Source organism: Eschrichtius robustus, chromosome 3 (genome assembly GCF_028021215.1).
Source record: "Eschrichtius robustus isolate mEscRob2 chromosome 3, mEscRob2.pri, whole genome shotgun sequence".
Lineage (NCBI taxonomy): Eukaryota > Metazoa > Chordata > Mammalia > Artiodactyla > Eschrichtiidae > Eschrichtius > Eschrichtius robustus.
Window position 1 is genome coordinate 85442790 of NC_090826.1, and position 20848 is coordinate 85463637.

At 34.9% G+C, this 20848-nt stretch overlaps 1 protein-coding gene across 5 annotated transcripts in view; it reads left to right on the forward strand.

Moving 5' to 3' along the window:
* The first annotated feature begins 6180 nt into the window (after positions 1-6180).
* Positions 6181-20848, forward strand: part of PTBP2 (polypyrimidine tract binding protein 2) — an 80335-nt gene continuing 65667 nt past the window's right edge. For 4 of the 5 annotated variants that reach the window (XM_068540379.1, XM_068540382.1, XM_068540380.1 and 1 more), the window contains exons 1-2: positions 6261-6360; positions 8034-8064. In XM_068540379.1, the coding sequence (XP_068396480.1) occupies positions 6353-6360; positions 8034-8064 (39 nt within the window). In that variant the 5' untranslated portion in view covers positions 6261-6352. Of the gene's footprint in view, positions 6361-8033; positions 8065-20848 lie in introns of all 5 variants that reach the window. The other variant, XM_068540383.1, reaches the window with a different exon arrangement.

Here is a 20848-nt window from a genome sequence, read left to right on the forward strand (position 1 = left end):
AAGAGAGGGGTGATGATTACTACCATCATCAAATGATGGTAAATTTCATGCTGACAGACCCACCCTTGAACCAACCCCTGGGTTCAAGGGAATGCCATGCTCTGATTGGCCTTAGGTCTGGATTACCTGAAATTATCACTATGGAAGTGGGGGATGATTACTTTGATTGGTTTACCCCTGACCAAATTGCATGGCTACCCCACAAGAGAATAGAGCTGCTAACGATATTGCTCTCCACAATTATCCTGGTATAACTGCTGTTTTTTTTAACATATTCTAACTAAACATAATCTGTGGGGAAAATTTGAGTAGGACACAATGGAACTATTATATGGTTAATTGAATACTTTTATTTCATTAACAAATCCTAATACTGTAATTGCTTTGGGTCAATGCTTCATGATTTCTTTATAGGGTGTATCATCAAACCATGTATCCCCTAATATGTAGAGCATTTGGCAGCTGATCTTTAAAAACCTAAATAGGAGACTTTACATTTATATTCCTGTTGCATTCCTTTCAGTATCATTTTGAATGCTGATTCTATCTTCCTAATATAAGTTATCTGTCATTTGCAAATTTGGTAAAAATACTTCATCATAAATATTAAATAAGGACAAAATCATATTCATTTCCCCTTTCTTAAAAAGATACTTTATTTCTCTAGTAGAAAATGGGTATGGGGGTGAGGGAATTATAGACTGAAGTGACAATGTTCCAACAGAAATATCTATTTGCAAAATAATTAAGAGTTTTAACCAAACCTGAACGATTTTCAGCTCTCATTTCTCAGTTTTTCATTGCCGGTGTTAAGGAGCAAATGTATTCAAATTACTTTGAATACTCTAGAAATATTAAAATATATTTTGAAAATGCTGATGGTTTCCATTTGTTACTTGGTTCCTTTCTGTGTGAAGTTATCAAAGAAGAATTTAGTTTGGAAGAGTTACTTATTCCAGGAATGAGCTTAAAATCTGTATTTTTATTTGCAGAACACTTGTCAGTTATCATTTGTGTGATTATTTGCATAAAGTCAAATAAATTATAATGTGGATTTTATAAAACATTTATAGCATTTCATAACTGATGATATTATAAAGCAAAATGATGTTGTTTCTTTTGTATTTAGCGTATTTTTTATCTTTTACTTTTTTCTTTACTTTTCTCCATTCGTTATCCTAGTTTAGTTCTTTATGCTTGATCATTCTAAAAACTGCTGATCCACTCAAACTATTGTGTTCTCTTCCAAGAATAATCTTTATTAAATGCACAGTATAGGAAGGACAGCCAGCTATGCTGAGCTTTTTTCAGTGAGCAAGTAGATAAGCAGTCACTTTTGCAGAATACAAAAGAGCAGTATTTGTGCTAAGACAGTCCTTTGTTCGCTGCCATCTAATCCTTTCTTTTTTAATGTAAAATTTATTTTTACCAAAGTAACACATGCACAAAGCTTAAAAAATAAATAGTTCTGGAAGATTTATCATGAAATAAACAAACCCAAACTATACTCTCTGTCTCACCCTTTTCTTATCCCTAAGTATTATATCCCAGAAACAACAACTTTAAACTCTTCTTCCTGATTTTCCTAGTATTTACCTCCATACTTCTGATTAATATGTTCATCTGCCATTTTCTCACCTATCAATTCTAGACATTATCTATTGGCTTCCTACTTAGGAATATGAGAATTTGTATTCCCATCACACAGACATATGCACACATCCCTGCTTTCTTTCCATCCTCCCATGAAATTGTTTCACATCTTAAGTTTATTAATATTCAGTGCTTACATTTTTATGAAGATGTAACTATTTTTATAACTGATCCACAGAGTGTACATGATTATATCTCCTTAAAACTTTATTTACCTTGAAGTTAATTTTTTAAAAGTTTCCATGTATCTTTTATTATTTTTTTCCCCTAAGTTTGCCAACAGTACTATAAAATTCTGCTCAATATATTCAGACATTTTTGGTCTATAAGTTCCATGTTTTTCCTTGGAGACATGTTTCCTGGAGCCCTCTGGTCTCATATTGCATTGGAACCCAAGGACTGATATATGGCTGTATAGCTGTTGGCCTAGGCCTTAATTCATTGATATCTAATTTACTTATCTTATATGTTTGATCTCCGGTTTCCTGGGTAGCACATCTTCTTTACTGATGTATTCCTTCATTGGGACATACATCTTCCAGAAGATCTCAAAGAAAAGTACATAGGGAACAAACTTTTCTACATTTAGTGTATCTAGAAGTATCTTTATTCTATTTTTGCATATTGATAATTTGGAAAGGAATCCTTCTTCTCAGTACTCAGGAAGATTTGTGCAGTTTGCCTAAGGTGGAGGGGGGAGGTAGGCATTGACAGGTGAAAAAGAGAATCTTAGTACAATTTTACTTTGGATGTCTCTTATTATAAGTGAGGCTGAACATTTTTGTTTTTACTTTTCTATAATGTCTGTTCATATTTTATTCATATGTTTTACCCAATTTTAAAAATTTGGTTGTTGGCCTTTGACTTTTTTATTTTTAGGAACTCCTTGTGTATTAAAGAAATCAGCGCTTTTTTATGATAAGAATTGGTAATATTTTCCTGCAAGGACTCAAGGACCCGGAGGGTAATTTGATAGCATCTTTTAAAATAAAAAATTCATTCTACCCAGAAATTTAATTTATAGTATCTATCCAGCAGATATATTCACACATGTGAAAAATGACTTAGAAACAGGGATATTCATCAAAGATTTGTTTGTAAATAGCAAGATTGGAGGCAACCTAAGTGTCCATCAATAAGATCTAGTTAAATAAATCATGACTCTTATTTGGTGGAATATTTTGCAGCTATATATAAAGAATAAGATATTTCTAAATGTACTTACTGATAAGGACAGATCTCTAAGATATATTTTTAAGTTAAAAAATAAGTTACAGGACAGTGTGCACTGTGGTTACTACTTTGTAATAAAAACTAAGTATGTATGTAATCAATTTATGCATTAGAATATATGTGGAAGAATGTACAGTAAACTGGTCCTCGGTAGCTGGAGAGCAGGAGTTAAAAATATGTGCTTCTTCTTTTTGAAACAGCTTTATTGGTATACAAGTTACATGCTATGAAAATCACCAGTATTAAGTGTATAATTCAATGAATTTGTCATATTTAGCATATTTACAACTATCACCACAATTTAGTTTTAGAACATTTCCATTAGCCTAAAAAGAAAATTATGTCCATTTAGTTATTCCCCATCCCCACTCCCAGCCCTAGGCAACCACTAATCTACTTTCTGTCTCTCTATGTTTGCCATTTCCAGGCATATTGTATATGCTTTTATACTTTTTGAGTTTATATTTTCCATTGTGAATTTATACCTATTATTCAAAAATACATACCCCTCAGAATTATCTAATTGACCTTATGATTATTTCCTTTTCTCATAAGAAGAAAATGCAGCATAAAAAAGTTAAAAGAAGTCTTTAGTAATATAAACAGACAAGAAGTGAGGCTAGGAATAAAATCAGAACATTATGAACACGATCCTATCTCCTATTTTTATTGCATCAGTATTAGACCTCATTTTGGCTTAGCATACACTGAAATTTAGGTTTAATCATTGTTCACATAAGTGTAAATCTCTGTAAAAGGTCAAAACATTTACCACGCAGAAGGGAAAGAACAAATCATTATACTGAAAAAAGATATGGGTATGAAAATAATGCTGTACAGGCACTTCACTTTTTATTGCCTTATTTTGTTAGGAAGCCATAAACACTAATATAATCTTGTCATATATTACAAAGGTTGACCATCTGCTAATGTTGAGATTAATAATCTACCCCATGGTTAACTCATAAAATCACACAAATTTAGATTTGGATGAGGTTTTAGAAATTTATCTATGATATTTTCCCAGATTTATTCCACTAGATACCAGCCAATCTAATTATGTTAGTGGTGACATGTTTAACCTTTGTGAAAGTCTCTGTATAGATTTATTTATATGAATATTGTTGCTGTTAAAAAATCCAAGGGCCAAATTTGTGACCTGTTCCTTCTCAAGTGAATAATAATACTTAATAACAAAAATAATAAGGATGATGATAGCAGCCTTTATTGAGTATTTACTGTAACCCATCACTGAGCTAGAGAAGTGCTTTACGTACATTATGGCTTTTAGGTTTCACAATCATCTAGGATGAAGGCCCTATTTTTAATCCCATTTTCATCTTCAGTAAAGGAAATCCCATTATTTTCAGTAAATGAAATTTATTCCTGGAGGTTAATGAACATGTCTGGTGTCACACAGCTACTAAATGAAAAGAGCTCAAATTTGAACCCAGTCTTTAATCAGCATGCTTTTGTGACATACATTGTTGCATTAGCCTCACTCCTGACTCCATGTTGTATTTTGTCCTTTTGTTTTATTTATTTCACTTTTCATATTTCACTTTTCGTGTCTTGACTTGTAAAGAACCTTAAATCTTTTCTAGAAAGTGATGGGGTTTAAATAAGCAAGCATATTGACTACTGTTTGTTTGTAGTCTTGTGCTTTATTAGGAGAAAAAAAAAAGAAAAATATGGTTTTGTGACTATTATATTTTCTTTTGCCTCCTAAGGCCAGGTTTCCCCCCATGGAACAGTTTGTTTTTGCCAGGATAAAGCAAGAGCTAATCAATCAACATCGATTGAGTCAATGTGGGGAATACAAAGAATTATGCTAGAGTTCCTGCCCTTTGGGAGCTTACGTATTTAATTGTTGAGTGAAAATACATGTACAAAACCCCAAACATGTGAAAAGTGATTATTAATGGCACTGATAAGGGGCCCTTTATGTATCGTAAGTCAATGATTAAGGCAAAGAAGGCATTGTAGGAAATAGGTGTTTTTGTTTTTTTTAAGGAATCCCAATCCCTGAACCAAATCAAGAATTTTTAACATTTGAGTGCTTTGAAAAGTTCTATTTGGACAAGATGCTCTATAAGGTTTGCCCAAGTTAAAAATAATATAATTTTATGAATCAAACAGAAAGTACCATTTAGTACAGTGAAATTCCAAATAGTAAAAGGATAAGAGGTTTGTATGCAGGAGATACAGGAAAGCCCATAATAGGCATTGAGAGTAACTGTAGAGACAAGGGATATTTGTGTGTGTGTGTGTGTGTGTGTGAGTGTGTGTGTGTGTGTGTGTGTGTGTGTGTGTGTGTGTTGTGGTTGGGGGGGGAAGGGTGGAGGAGAGAGAAAATCGCTGGCAAAGCAGTTACCCACTGAGCAAATTTTTCAAAAATGGATGCCTTTTCAAACGTTGTAGAGCCTCTGATAAAAACATTTTAAAGGAAATTTCCAATATGCTATTAAAAATAAGACGGAGACCGTGAGAGATACTGTATAGAAAAGGGAGTCAATTTGAGTAGCCTTTCTTAATGCTTCTTCCATCTCTAATCAGTGGTGAAGATGGAGCTACCACTCCCATCCCCACTTGCTCTTTCAAGCCCCCAAATGGTAGATCCTACCCTTGGTACCAGTTTTTGTACCAACTCTTTAATACATCGCTCAACCTGTGTTCTTTTCCATCCAGGCATTGTGAATATTTCCTACGGGTCCCCACTAATCATCAACTGAGTGAGGTGAGAATCACATCCTTCTCCACTTGGAACTTCAAGTGTCTGGAAGCAAAAGCGTATGTTTCAATCTGATGACGCCTACTTTGGAAATACTATTTTTACTAAGCAGTGGTCTTGGTTAACGGGGTAAAGTGTTTTTTGTTTCTTTTTTTAAGAGGATGGAGAGGTCTGCAAATAAAAGATGGCATAGAAAAAAAAGCTATAAAATAGTTTTTCCTTGGCCCGCCTAGGTCAAGGGGAGCCAACTTGGAGCCTGATTTGGAGGGAAAAGTGGAGGCTGCCTGGGGGCAGTCCTGCGGTCCACTGACCACGCTCCCGAGGTCCAAGGCAGTGGGTGTGGAGGGTTGGGCGGTGTCGCACCCACAGCGCCCTAGGAGGGCAACAGGGACTTCGGAGAGGAACGTTCAAAAGAAACCGAGCACGCCACGCTGCACAGCAGCACGCCCCGGCCCAGAGCGCGGAGGGCGGAGGGCCTCATGCGCGCGGCCTCGCGTAGGAAGCGACGGCGGCTGCGCCCACTCCCCCTCTTCCTCTCGCCCCGCCGCTCGCCGCCCGCAGCCGGGCGCCGGCGCGCTCGGCTCTTTCCGCCGCCGCCGCTGCCGCGCGCTGCCCCGTGCGCTCCGGCACCTTCGGCAATTTCCGTCGGGCCCTGGCCGCCATTTTCTCTCCGCTTGTGTGTCTCGCCGGCTGCGTGGCTCGGTTCTTGTGAGCGAAGCTTTGTCCGGTTCGGCAATGGACGGGTAGGTAACGAGGCCGGCGAGGAGGTGTGCGGGAGGGGAGTGGGGCCCGCCTTCGGCCCGGTCCGGGGTCGGGCCGAAATCCCCCGGCGGTCCCTCCCTAGGGCTGGGCTGCCGTTACCCAACCCCCGCCCCATCGCACACACCCCTCCTTGGGCTTCCCCGTGGCGGGCTCTGGTCGAGAAAACGGGAAGAAAGCGGGCTCGTGGACACAGCAGGCGTTGGGGAGACGGCGGGGCGACGACCCCGGAGAGGCAGCGGGCCCCGGCGGGGCGGCGGGGGATGGGCTCTGGGGGGGTCCCAGAACGTCTCGCCCTGCCCTGCCCCCTCTAGGAGCCATTTCGATCCGTAACCTGGGACCTGGACCGCGGGCGAGCGGCTCGGCTGGGAGCGAGGCCTGCGTGGGAGGCTCCCCGCGGAGAGGAGAGAGCCCCCCCCCCCCCACCTAGGCCCCCCCAGCCGTCCCAAGCCTCCCCGGTCTCGCCCGGCCCGCCCCGCTCCGCCCCGGCTGGGGGAGATGCCGGTGGCGGGAGCTCCGGGGAAGGCTGAGTGGGAGCCGCGGGGGAAGGGGGGGCGGGGAGGCGTGCGGCGGCGGGAGGAAGGGGGAGGGCAGATGTCACACTCCTTTGTTTTCACTGGAGTCCGCTAGTGGGGGCGGGAGGCTGAAAAAACGCCTTTCTGTGTGGCCTAAGATCGTTCCAAGCTTGGCAGAAGGGCCCAGCAATTAAATCATCTCAAAAACGAAGTGTTTGTGGTCGACATCAGTCACATGGGCAAAGGCCAAGAGCCATGGCAGAAACAAGAGTAGATAGTCAACACAGGGCCCTCTTTTCAGCTACTTTGACCAGTTTCTGGAAAAACAAAAACAACTCCAAAAAGCCAGAACCGTGCTGCATCTTTGAGGCTGGCGATAGAGTGCTGAGTGAGGTGAGGCAAGGGCTTCGGGAAATGATACGGACCAGGGTCTCCCTGGTACTTAACGCTCCACATCTGAAAAGACGATTTAATAATTTAACTCATTGTTAGAAAGGAGGCACCCTTTAGGGCGAAATACAGCCGTATTCAGCCCGTTTGGGGGCATAGGAAAACAGTATCACTTAAAAAGTACGTTTATTGGAATCATTGACAGTATTTGAAGGGTCAGAAGTAAAATGTGAGTTTATTTTAAGCATCTGGAGTTCGGTATTTTGTGAAGAAACTAAGTGCAGGTCACATAAAAGTTAACAGATTAACAAAATTTGAATCTTCCTAGAGGTTCTCTGGAGATTATTTTCCAGATGAAACAAATCCAGAGAAGTTCACTCTTTCCCCCAGATCAATATGGAAATAGATGGCAAAACTTGCCCTGGAATTCATGTTTCCTGTTTCTATAAAGATTACTAAAGAGTTAAGTTTTAAATTACTAATCAAAGGGTAAAGGGGCATTATAGGCTTTGGGGTTTTGTTCAGTTTGCTATTTGAAGTGTTGAAAAATACCAAAAGTGTGGTGGGTTTCGTCACACCTTTGAAAGTCATTTCTAGAAAGCCAAGTTGATAATGTGCCACTGACCATCTTTGTTTTTTCTGTCTGCACTGTAAGTGGAAAATTCATGGATGATGAACTACCCTAAAAAGTTTCAGTCAGACAATGACCATTTGAAGAACAAGAGGTTGAAACTTGTTTTTTTTCATTACAGAATTGTCACTGAAGTTGCAGTTGGCGTGAAGGTAGGAAAAAAGTTTAAAACTAATGAAAACTGGATTCCTCAATCAACTGAGTCTATTATCATCATTAGTGGAAACTTTCTGTTGGCTTTTGAAAACTCTAATACAGCTTACAGAATTCAAGTGTAAAGTGTTTTGTTGAATTTTTAAAGTTGGTTTATATAAATAGTTTTAACCTAAGTAGACAACAACCATAAATTTTTTTAGAAAGGCAGTCTGTGAGAATAACATTTTAAAATAGTTATGAATGCTGTTCAAGGAATTAAAGTTTTCGGACACGGCTTCTTGTGAATAGAAAATAACCCAATTTTCTGAGAGGAAGTGATGGTTTTAAATGGACAGATACGTGATTTGACCTAAATCATATAATTTTAGTAATCTAAGGTTTTTTTCGCTCTGCTTTTGTCTTACGAAGACCAAAATATTTTCGCCAGTGATAAGCCTCGTTAGAAGTCAGTTACTCTGATCTTTAAAGAGAAAAGAAACTTGTTTAGGCAGTTAGCTTCAAATTTGAGTCAGAAGTTACAAAGCTGGTTTGTGTGTCTGTTAAAGAAAGATAGGCCTTATAGTAGAGATTGTTTGGAATCTTTCCTCACTCACTATGGCCAGGAAAACTACTCATACTTTAAACCTTAGTTCTAGTGCTTAGGCCTTTCATTTCCTTGAATCCTTGCATATTTTAACATCTTGATGTATTATAAATTTTTGTTTGTAAGCCTTTCTGCCCTGTTAGGGCATGGTTCTTGTCTTAAATATTCAATTTTCCAAGCCTGACACATCTTCCAAGCCTAGTACTAAGGTACTTGTTGGATGCAATGACATTTCCCTCCTTCAAGTGTGAGTAGTCTTGAAAAGCTGTGTGCTTAGTCCAGTTAATGCTGACTGTTGCAAATAATTTTTGGAATTCTTAAAATTTCATCCGTAACAGTGTGATACTATTCAGAATGCTTTTGGAGATATTTTGTGTTTTGCTTATTTTCTGTCCTCTGTATCTAGTAAACTAAGTACTTGTCCATGCTTTAATATTTAGGCTTGTCAAGTTCATATTATGTAGATTGGGGGAGAAATGATGAGCTCTTTGTGGGAAGGTGTATTTACTTTTATTTGGCAATGCTGTTTTCTAAGTTGAGAGTGCAAGATGTAGATATAGTTACTATCCAAACAGCCTCTGGAAGTGAATTTTTTAAAAGAATAAATGATTCAAGCCTGAATTGTCAACTGTTATTGGATAAGGAGAAAAGGAACTCACAGAACCCCGAACAAGCAGAGAGAAATGAGGATGCCTGGAAGAGGATGTACAGATTTGGTTTACTGGCAGTTTTCTGTATTAGTAGTTTGAAGAGAAAACATTAGAAAATGATATAAAAGTAATTGCTAGCCAATTTTTTTGTCCAGTGTTTAATATAAAAGTTTTGATAACTAAAGTTATGTTTTAAATCATTTTCTAGGATAATGGTTAAGAATTTTTGCTTTGGCGTCAGACTTAGGTACAAGTAATTAAGCTTTTATGAAATTAAAAAAAAAAAAAAAAAAGTAATGTGAACGGTTAAAAAAAAATTTTAAGTGAAAAGTATTTCTCCCTGATATCCAGTCCTGTTTCTTAGGTGTAGATAATTATTTTAACATTTTTTTTGGTGCATTTTTTCCTGAAATTATTAGTTTATATATTAGCACACATATAAACATCCTTGTTTAGCGACACATATGGATTCATGCCGTGTGTACTGGTCCATATCTTGTCTTTAAAAAAAGCTTTATTGAGATACAATTTGACGTAAACTGCATATATTTAAGGTATACTAGTGTTTTGACATGTATACACCTATGAAACTATCACCACAATCAAGATAATGAACCCCAGAAGTATCATTTTGCCCTTTTGTAATCTCTCCCATCTGCCTTTCTTTCCCCAAGCAACCACTCATCTGCTTGCTTTCTGTCACTATAGATGAGTTTGCAATTTTTAGAATTTTAAACAAATAGTCATACAGTATGTACCTTCTTTTTGCCTGGATTATTCCACTCAGCATAATTATTTTGGGATTTCACCCATGTTGTATATCAATAGTTCACTTCTTTTTATTGCTTTGTAGTATTGCATTGTATGGATATACAGCAATTTGTTTATCCACTCAACTCTTGATGGACATTTGGATTGTTTCCAGTTTGGGGCTATAATAAGTAAAGCTTCTGTGAACATTCCTGTGCAGGTCTTTTTGTGAATGTATGCTTTCATTTCTCTTGGGGAAATACCTATGATTGGAATGGCTAGATCATATGGTTAGGCATATGTTTAACTTTTTAAGAAACTGCAAACTATTTTCCAAAGTGGTTACACTATTTTACATTGCCACCAGCAGGGTATGAGATTCCCAGTCCATCTACGTCCTCTCCAGTGCCTGTTGTCTGTTTTTCTTGATTATAGAGATTCTAGTGGATGTGAAGTCGTAATCTCTTTGTGGTTTTCATTTGCACTTCTCTTAATGTCTTTGGTGCTGAACATCTTTTCATGGGCTTTTTGCAAGCTGTGTATCATCTTTGGTACAGTGTCTTTTTAAATCTCTTGTCCGCTTTTTAAATTGATTTATTTCTTGAGTTTTGAGAAGTCTACATTTCTGGTTACAAGTTCTTTATCAGATATATGGTTTAAAATATTTTCTGCCACTTGTGTTTTCATTCTCTCAACAGTGTTTTGAAGAGCAGTAGTGCAGCAGTTTTTAATTCTGATGAACTTCAGTTTACCAGATGTTCTGTGGTGTTTTTTTTTTTTTTTTTTTCTTGGTTTGGTGTGGCTCATGCTTTTGGTCATATCTAAGCCATCTTCGTGTAACCCAAGGTCACGAGGATTTTCTCCTCTGTTTTCTAATAGAAGTTTTATAGTTTTTACTTTTGCATTTAAGTCTTTTTGAGTTAATTTTTTTTAATATGGTTCAATGTATGAATCAAGGTTTTTTGGGTTTCGATACGGACATTCAATTTTTCTAGCAACATTCGTTGAAAAGACTATCTTTTTCATTGAACTGGCTTTGCACCTGTGTCAAAAATCAATTATGTATGTACGTATGATTCTATTTCTGTACTGTATTCTTGTCCATTGACCCATTTTTGTCTACCTAGTAGCCAAAAACGTGCTGTCTTAATTACTGTAGTTTTATATTAAATCTTGAAATCAGGTAGAACTTTGTTCTTTTTCAAAGTTGTTTTGGCTCTTCTGGGTCCTTAACATTTTCCTATGAGTCAGTTTCTACAAAAAGGCCTGCTGGGATTTAATTGAAATTAACTTGAATCAGTAGAGCAATCTGGGGAAAATTAACATCTTAATGTTGAGTTTTCTCATCCATGAACACAATTTATCTTTCCATTTACTTAGGTCTTTCATTTCTTTCAGTAGTGTTTTAGTTTTCGCTGTATAGATTTTGTATTTTTTTGGTCAGATTTATCCTTATTTTGTGTTTTTTGGTGCTATTTTAAGTAATATTTTAAAAAATCAAATGTCCATTTGTTATTAATATATAGAAATACAGATTATTTATGCCCATTGCTCTTGTATTCAGCACCTTTGCCAAACTCATTAGATCGAACAGCTATTTGGCAGACACTGTCAGATTTTATATATACACTGTTCATCATATTTTTTATCTGGATGCCTTTTGTTTTTCTTGCCTATGGCATCTAGTACAATATTTAAATGATGAGAGCAGGCCTTCTTACTTTTTTCCTGATAATAGGGTAAATACCCTAAATGATATATTTTTTTCTTAAGTGTTTGGTACAGTTCACTAGTGAAGCTGTGTGGGCCTGGTGTTTTCTTTGTGGGAAGGTTTTAAACTACACATTCAATTTATTGAATAAATATAGGACTATTCACATTATTTATTCTGGAGTGAGCTTTGGTAATTTTGTTTTCATAGAATTAGTCTGTTTTCATCAAAGTTGCTGAACTTATTTGCATAGGGTTGTTTGTTGTATTACATTTTTATATTTTTAGTTATCTGTAGAATCTATAGTGATGTTGCCTCTCTCATTCCTGGTATTGATAATTAGTGTCTTCTCTTTTCCCTATCAGTCTGGCTAAAGATTTATTGATGTTATTAATATAAAACAAATCAGCTTTTGGTTGCATTGAGTTTTCTCTTTCCCATTTTATTGATTTCTGCTGTTTTAATGTTTTTCTGCTTTGTATTTAGTTTGCTCTCTTCTTTCTTAACATTGAAGTTGATGTAGTTGACATATCTTTTCTAATACAGAGAGGTTTAATGCAGTGTATTTTCATACAAATGTTGCTTCCATGGCATCCCTCAAATTTTGACATTTATACTTCTTTTCATTCAGTTCAAAATATATTCCAATATGTTTTTTTATTTCTTTGACCCATGGGTTATTGAGAAGTATGTTATTTAATTTCCAGGTATTTGGAATTTTCCATGTATTTTTCTGTTATTCTAATTTAATTCCATTGTGCTTAGAGAACATATTTTGTAAGACTTGAATCTTTGTAATTATTTTATTGTTTTATGGTTCAAATATATATCCTGTTAGTTTTAAGTGCATTTGATAAGGATGTGCATTCTGTTATTGTTGGGTGATGTGTTCTATACATGTCAATTAGGTCACGTTTATTGGTAGTGTTGCTCAAGTGATCTGCCTTTCCTGATTTTTTATTGTTCTGTCACTTATTGAGAAAACGATATTGAAATCTCCGATATTGTGTATTCGTTTGTTTTTTCTTGCAGTTCTCCCAGTTTTTGCTTTATGTTTTTGAAGTTATAATTAGTACATAAACGTTCAGGATTACTATGTCCTCTTGATTCATTGATCCCTTTATTATTATGCAGTGACCTTTTTTATCCCCAGTAATCTTCTTTGCTTTAAAATTTAAAATTTTTAAAAATTTCTTTGCTTTCTTTTTTTTTGAATTTCTTTGCTTTACTTTTTGTGATATTAATACAGCCATCTTGGCTTTCTTTTGAATACAGTTTACATGGTATATCTTTTTCCATTATTTTACTTTCAGACTGTTTGTATCCTTAGATTTTAAAGTGTATTTCTTGTAGACAGCATAAAATAGAGACTTGATTTTTAAATCCTGTCTTACACCCTCTTCTTTTGGTTGTTGAAACCCTTCACGTTCAATGTTGTTATATTAATATGGTTAGTTTTAAAAGTACCACTTTGTTGTTTGTTTTCCATTTGTCCCTTGTGTTCTTCGTTCCCTTTTTTTTTCCTGCTTTCTTTTGGATTGAGTAATTTTTTTAATTCCGTTTTATCTCTTTAGCTGATTAGCTTGTAGCTGTTTTGTTATGTTGATAGCTGTTTTAGGATTTATAGCATACATCTTTAATTTATCACAGTCTTAACTCAAGTAGTATTTATGCTACTTTACATATACTATGTGAATACTTCTCCCCCTTTGGCCTGTGTACTATTATAACATTTTATTTCTATGTGTTATAAATTCTATATGGCATTCTTTTTATTTGTTTAAACAGCCATTTATCTTTTTAAAAGATTTAAACAACAAGAAAAATAATCTTCTACTTTACCCTTAACATAGTTATGCACATGCATTGAATACTCAGGGCGGATTCTCTGCAGATTTCCAGAGTTCTCTCCGTGCAACTGTCTTTGGAACTCTGCCATACAAACTCTAGTTGCTTTGGTCTCCTTGGATTCTTACCTCTTTCTTAACTCTCAGGGAGTTTTCCAAGTTCGACCTGGTTTCCTTATCTGAGCTGTGCCTTGACCTGGGCTTTTTCTCAAGTGAGTAAGCTGGGATGATTATGGCCTTACCCCATGGTTGTTTTCTGACTCTCGGGGATCATTGTTCATCATTGTCTGATGTCCAGTGGTCTTGAAAAACATTGTTCTATGTATTATGTGTGATTTTCTTTTTCTTTTATTTTTTTTCTCAGTTGGGCAAACTGGCCCATGTTATACCTTCTTGGCCAAAAGTAGAAGTTCACTTTTTTTAAAAAAAATTACATAATATCTCTGCAGTAATAGGTTTATCTTATTCTTTGTTCTATGGATGCACCACAGTGTAGTTGCTTGACATACCACAATTTAGTTCCACATTGATGAACATTTTGGTTTGATTCCCTTTGCAGTTAAAAACTGAGCATACTAAAAATAGAAGTAAAAATGCAGTGTCAAATGAAATTTACAGTTAAAAAGTTTGTTAAAACCACAATGCCACAAGTTTCCATACTCATTTGTTTTCTACAGTTGTGTATGGGAGTGCCTGTTTTTCTACACCCTTACCAATCCTGGGTTTTAATAAAAATTTAGAATATTAGCTAATATCACAGTAAAAAAAAGTTTTGTAATTTGTATTTTGAAATGGGTGAGATTTTTTAAATTTGGCTTTCTATTTCTGTGAACTGCCTCTTTGTATATGTGATCTATTTCAATGATTATCTTTTTTGTTATAACTCTGTATAAAAAGAAAATTGATTCATATGCATCATAGGTACTTTCTCTTACAGTTTATTACTTTTTTACCTCATGCAGTTTTGGGCATCTAGGTGTGTTTGAATTGTGAAGTAGTATAATTTAATTTTTTTGTCTCTTTGATACTTAAACATTTTTAATTTCAGTTTCTTTAAAATTGAGATTATAAGTTCTGAAGATTAAAAGTGATCATGCATAAAAAGTATTTTCCATGAATTAGGTCCTTTGTTAATGTTATCAATGTATACTACATAAAGAATATCCAATTTTTATAGCTTTAGGGTATGTTGAAATTTCATTTTTCTTTATCCTAATAAATGTGCTGTAGACTTAACTCAGTTCTCAGTGATTTTAGACTCCTTTCTATTTGGTCAGGTCAGTGAGACTGTACAACAAGAAAGGAAATTTGTGAATTTTTAACATGAAGTTTGTTGCATTTGTTTAAAATGTTTTTTTATGTTCTTTGTAATTTGTTTCAGAGGCTTCATTTCTGTACTCTTAACCATTTTGCCTTTGAAATCCTTGCAGAATGATGGGCCCAAGTAGTTAGCTTTTTTCAAGTTAAATTTCACTAGAATTTTGAAAGCACTTGTTGTAAATTGCTGAATGCACAGTTTTAAGTTGTGATATGGCTATTTTATTCATCATCATTGGCTTTCCTAGAAAATTACAGTAAAATAATGCTAAAGAAAACTTTTTTGGTAGTAGTTGAACGTAACTGACTTACAACAGGTTAACAAAAACTGTGTTGTTTGGGTTTTTAGATTTTGAGTTTTCTTAAAATGTTACATAATGCTTGCTAGGGTATTTGTATTAGAATTTCAAATTAGAGACATTAGTGTGTCTACTAAATGACAGCACTGTGTTAAAGACTGGTGATTCAAAGACATTAAGAATATAATATATGCGTCTTGAGGGCAGGGACCTTTCTTGTTTTATTGTTTCTGTGTCATCAGTAGTGCCTGTTAAATAGTACATACTCAGTATATATTTAATGACTATTGAAGGGTCTCTGGCTTCAACATGCTCATAATCTCATGAGCCACTTATCAGTAAAAAGGTAAATATTAATTTTATTGCACAACATTCTTCCTTCTTGCTGGAGATCCAAAAGAGCTGTATCTTCTAGAACCTCATCTAGAAGAAATAAATATACAAGGTTTAAGCAAATGCTCTATGGCTACGTTAGGGAAGATTGGTTGGTAGAATCAGAGTAGATTTCATGAAATCAGTGGATTGTGACCTGTATATTGTAAATGTTTGGGAGCAGAAGTGAGCAGTATATGTTGAGGGGAAGACATGGCCAAAGTTTTGTCAATAGGCTTGCACAAATTCATAGCCATTGAACAATTTAGCTGAATGATATGGATTTTACAGCAAAGGGTTTGTGTAATATATGGGAGGGAGAGAAAAAATAGAATGGCCGAAAGGTTGGAGAAAATTTAAAGTATTTCATGTGGTAGGTAGTATTCCATATATCTGTAAGCTTCCATACATGAAAGTAGCTCATTATTCTGTTATCTTTAGAATGTGGAGACTGAGCTGCAAAATAGTTGGCTTTGGTACTGTACGGAGCACCATGAATTAGAATATAGTTGTTAACTATTCTAATCTCTTAACTTGGTCCATTTGTGTCCCTAAACTGTAATAGCTTTCTTAATTTAGTTTCAGACATACTTCATTAAGGGTTAAGGTGGTTAGGTAGTATTTTTACTTTAAAATTAATAACATATAACAGTTACGAAAGGTATGTGTTTTTGAGCAATGATTCATCTTGTAACTGTTGTGGTGAATTTTAAACATTAAAAAAAGACACAGTAGTATCATGAAGCATTATTTATATGTCCTTCAGTCCCAACAATCATCAACGAACAACCCATTGCTAAAACTTAGGATATCCACACTCTGCTTTTCTCCTCCTGTATTATTTTGAGAAAAATTCCAGGTTATTTGTTTCATCCATAAATGTTTTGGTGTGTCTCTTTAAAAGATAGGGTCAGTTCTCCCTTTCTTTCTGTTTTAAAGAAATACAATCACAGTACTGTTAGTGTACCCCCCCCCAAAAAAAATAGCAACAATTGCTTAATGTTCTCAAGTGCCAGATTTGTGTTAAGATTTCTGTTTGTCTCATGAAAGTCATAATATTTTTACAGAGTTCATTTTTCGTGGTGGGGAGGGATCAGGATCAAATAAGATCAACACATTCAATAAATTGACATGCCTTTTAAATTTCTTTCAATTTAGAAATTCTCCTTTTGTCACTGTGAGGTTTTTCATAATTACATTTTATTTTTGAAGAAAACTGGTTGTTGGTCTTACAGAGTTGTCCATAGTTTGCATATACTGATTGTATTCTGATGTTATAATTATTATGTTGTCCATATATGTCAATTGGTAGATGGATCCACAGACCATCAGGTTCTCCTTCTGTTTTTAGTAATATTTTATAAGTGGTGATGTGTTTTTCCATTAGAAGATATATGATACCTGATTTTTTTTTGCATATGTCTGTGATGTTTTTTCCAAGAACATTCTTTGTAATAACTTTTTCTTCAATTTGTTTATGCTCAGCATAGTTTGCTCAATAAACATTTCTTTGTCAGTATTCTTAAAGGATATGTACAAAGAAGTATATCTTGAAAGTCCAATTAAATTTTCTGTAGTAGAAATATAGTATTAAAGTTGAACATAAATTGGCATTACTGATGGTGGACAAGAAATTTTTTTTTCAATGAAGGGCTTGTCAGATTAAAAGCACGTGACTTAGAATTAACAGACTAGAGTTGGCCTCTAACATTGAACAAGGTAACCTCTGAGTTTCAGTTTTACAACTTTTAAAATGGGTTTAACAGGACCTACCTCAGAAGTTATGTTGAAGATTGAATAATATGTAAAAGATTTAGCCCAGAATGGCAGTAAGTGTTCAAATGATGGTGATGCTTGGTATTGTAGTTCTTTAATCTGTAAATCCTATTTAGAAGGAGCACTTTATTAGAAGTCAACTTTGAAGTTTTTATTTTTTGTCACTGATTTCTAGGAGTTTTTATATATTGTGGGTACTAAAGCTTTGTTAGTTATATATGGTACAGATAAACTCCTTCCTGTCTGTGGCTTGTTTTTTTTTTGCATTGATGAGTAGAATAGGAAATTTTAACATTAAATTTACATTTTAGTTTTAAGAAATCTTAAATTCAAGGTTTTATACTATATAGTCTTCTGGATTTTATTTTGAAAATTTTTAAATTTTGATTTTCACATTTAGGGCCTCAGTTTACCTGTAATTTAATTTTTGTGTAGTGTGTTGTAAATGGTTAACAAATCTGGTACAAACTCAGTTGAATGGTTCATGTTTTTCCTACTGATCTGCAGTGTTAGTTGTCAGGTTTCCATATATGTGTGAAACTTTCCCTGGGCTATCTCTTCTGTTTCATTGTCTATTACTGTCTTACTACCCAAATGTCTTAATTTAATGTGGCGTCACAGTAAGTCTTGGAATCTTGGAGAGTGAATTTTGCAACTTCAAAATTGTCTTGGCATTTTCTTCACTGTATATATATTTTTAAGATCAGTTGGCTAAGTTCCATGAAGACTTTTCAGGTTTTGGTTATACTTGTACTAAATTTATAAGTTAATTAGAGAGTATTGTATTTGTGTTATCAAAAAAATAAGATGGCAGAGCTGGAGAGAACAGTGATATTTCTTTGAACAATTTTCCCCTTCTCCATACTGTTTTAATTATAAAAGACATGCTTAATGCAGAAACTTAATGCTTTAGGCAAAAAGGAAAATAAATTAAATCATTGATAATTTTACCAAAGCTAATCAGCATTGTATGTACTTCCCATCGTTTTCCCTACATGTTAGAAGGATTTTTAAAAGCTTATGTGTAGGCATGAGGAAAGAGAGATGCTTCTTTGACAGTTTGATTTCTTCCAAAGTTATTGATTTATTCAGTACTTTTCTATTTCTCAGAATTTTATAGCATTTTTTAATTCTCCTTTTTTTAATTTTCATTAACGTTACACATTCCTATTTTATCCTTTTTCTTTATTTTTCTTATCAGAGACCTTATTTTACTGGTCTTTTCAAAGTACCAGCTTTTGTTAATTTTTTTGGTTTGTTTCATGATTCACTAATTTGTTTTTGTCTTTTTCTGCCCACACTAGATCTGTTTTTTACTGTATTATTATTTTTTGTCCACTTTAAATTACATCACTAACATGTTTATTTTCTTGTTTAAAAATGCATTCAAGATGAAGAAAGATCAATTGATAGTTTGGGCAGAAAGCTTTGACTTTGAGAGTTCCCTTTTTTCTTTTTCTTTTTTTAAGATTGAGGTGTAATTGATGTAAAAACATTATGTTATTTTCAGGTGCACAACATGGTTTGATGTATGTATATATTGCAAAATGATTACCAGAGTAAGTTTAGTTAACATCCATCACCACACATAGTTAAATTATTTTCCTTGTGATGGGAATTTCTAAGATTTATTCTCTGCAACTTTCAAATATACAGTATTGTTAACTATATTAGCATGCGGTACATTATACCATCAGGAGTCATTTATGTCATAACTCCAAGTTTGTACCTTTTGACCACCACCTTCACTAATTCCTACCCCCCCTCGGTCCCCCCCCCAAAAGGCCTGACTGTGCTTCTGTATACCACTGTTCTCTGTATCTGAGTTGAGTGTTTTGGGTTTTTGTTTGTTTTTTTAAGAATTTACATATAAATGAGATCATATGGTGTTTGTCTTTCTCTGACTTGTTTCACTTAGCCTAATGACCTCATTTGCATGTTGTTGCAAATGGTAGGGTTTTCTTCTGTTTATAGCTGAATAGTATTTCATTGTATAGATTAACCACATTTTTTTCATGCGTTGATGGAGACCTAGGTTGTTTCCATGTCTTGACTTGTAAATAGTGGTGCAATGAATACAGGGTGCAGATATCTTTTATAGTTAGTGATTTTATTTCTTTCGGGGAAATACTCAGGTGGTATTGTTGGATCATACAGTTGTACTTTCTAAAATTTTTTGAGGAACCTCCATACTGTTTTCCTTAGTGGGTACACCAATTTACATTCCCATCATCAGTGCACAAGTCTTCCTTTTTCTCCACATCCTCGACAGTGCTTGTTATTTCTTATCTTTTTGATAATATCCATTCTAACAGGTGTGAGGTGATATCTCATTGTGGTTTTGATTGGCATTTCCCTGATGATTAGTGATGTTGAGCACCTTTTCATGTTCCTGTTGGTCGTTCGTGTGTCTTTGGAAGAATGTCTATTTGCGTCTTCTGCTCATTCTTTAATCATACTGTTCATTTTTTCTGAGTAGTATGAGTTCTTTATTTTTGATACTAATTTTCTATATATGATTTGTAAATATTTTCTCCCATTCAGTAGGTTGCCTTTTCATCTTGTTGATGGGTTCCTTCACTCTACAGAAGCTAAAAGTTTGATATATAGTCCAAATTTATTTTTGCTTTTGGTGTCTTTGCTTTTGGTGTCAAAGCCAAAAAGTCATTGCTAAAACTGATGCCAAGGGGCTTAGTTATACTAAATCCTTAGTTTGATAAGGATTGCATTGAATCTGTAGATTGTTTTGGGTAGTGTGGACATTTTAACAGTATTCTTCCAGTCCATGAGCATGGAATATCTTTCCACTTATTTGTGTCTTCTTCAATGTGTTTCATCAACGTGTTGTATCTTTTTCACTTTTTTAAGCTTTGTGAAAGCTTCAAGGTATACAAAAGTAGGGTGAATGGTATAATAATATATTTTCTTTGTCTTCCTGTGGGAGAATATTAAAGCAAATCTCAGTGATTATTTTATATCATTCTTAAATACTTCAATGTGTATCTCTAATAGATAATAATCTCTTAAAGATGACATTTATATCATCACACCTAATAAAATTTTAAACAAGTTTTTCCTTTTTTATTGAAGTATAGTTGACATACAATATTATGTTAGTTTCAGGTGTATAACATAATGATTCAAAATTTACATACATTACAGATTGATCACCATAACCATCTGTCACTGTAAAGAATTGTAATATTATTAATTATACTCCCCAAGCTGTACATTACATCCCAGTAACTTATTTATTTTATAACTGGAAGTTTGTATCACTTAATCCCCTTCACTTATTTTGCCCAATCCCACCCCATCACTAAAATAATTTCTTAATATCATCTAATGTCTAACAGTAGTCAAAATTTCCCGGTCACTTTAAAGAAGTCTTTCATATTTTCTTTTTGAATCAGGGATCAAGGAAAGTCAACATGTTGATATGGTTCTTTTAAGTCTATTTATAAGTTAGTTTTCC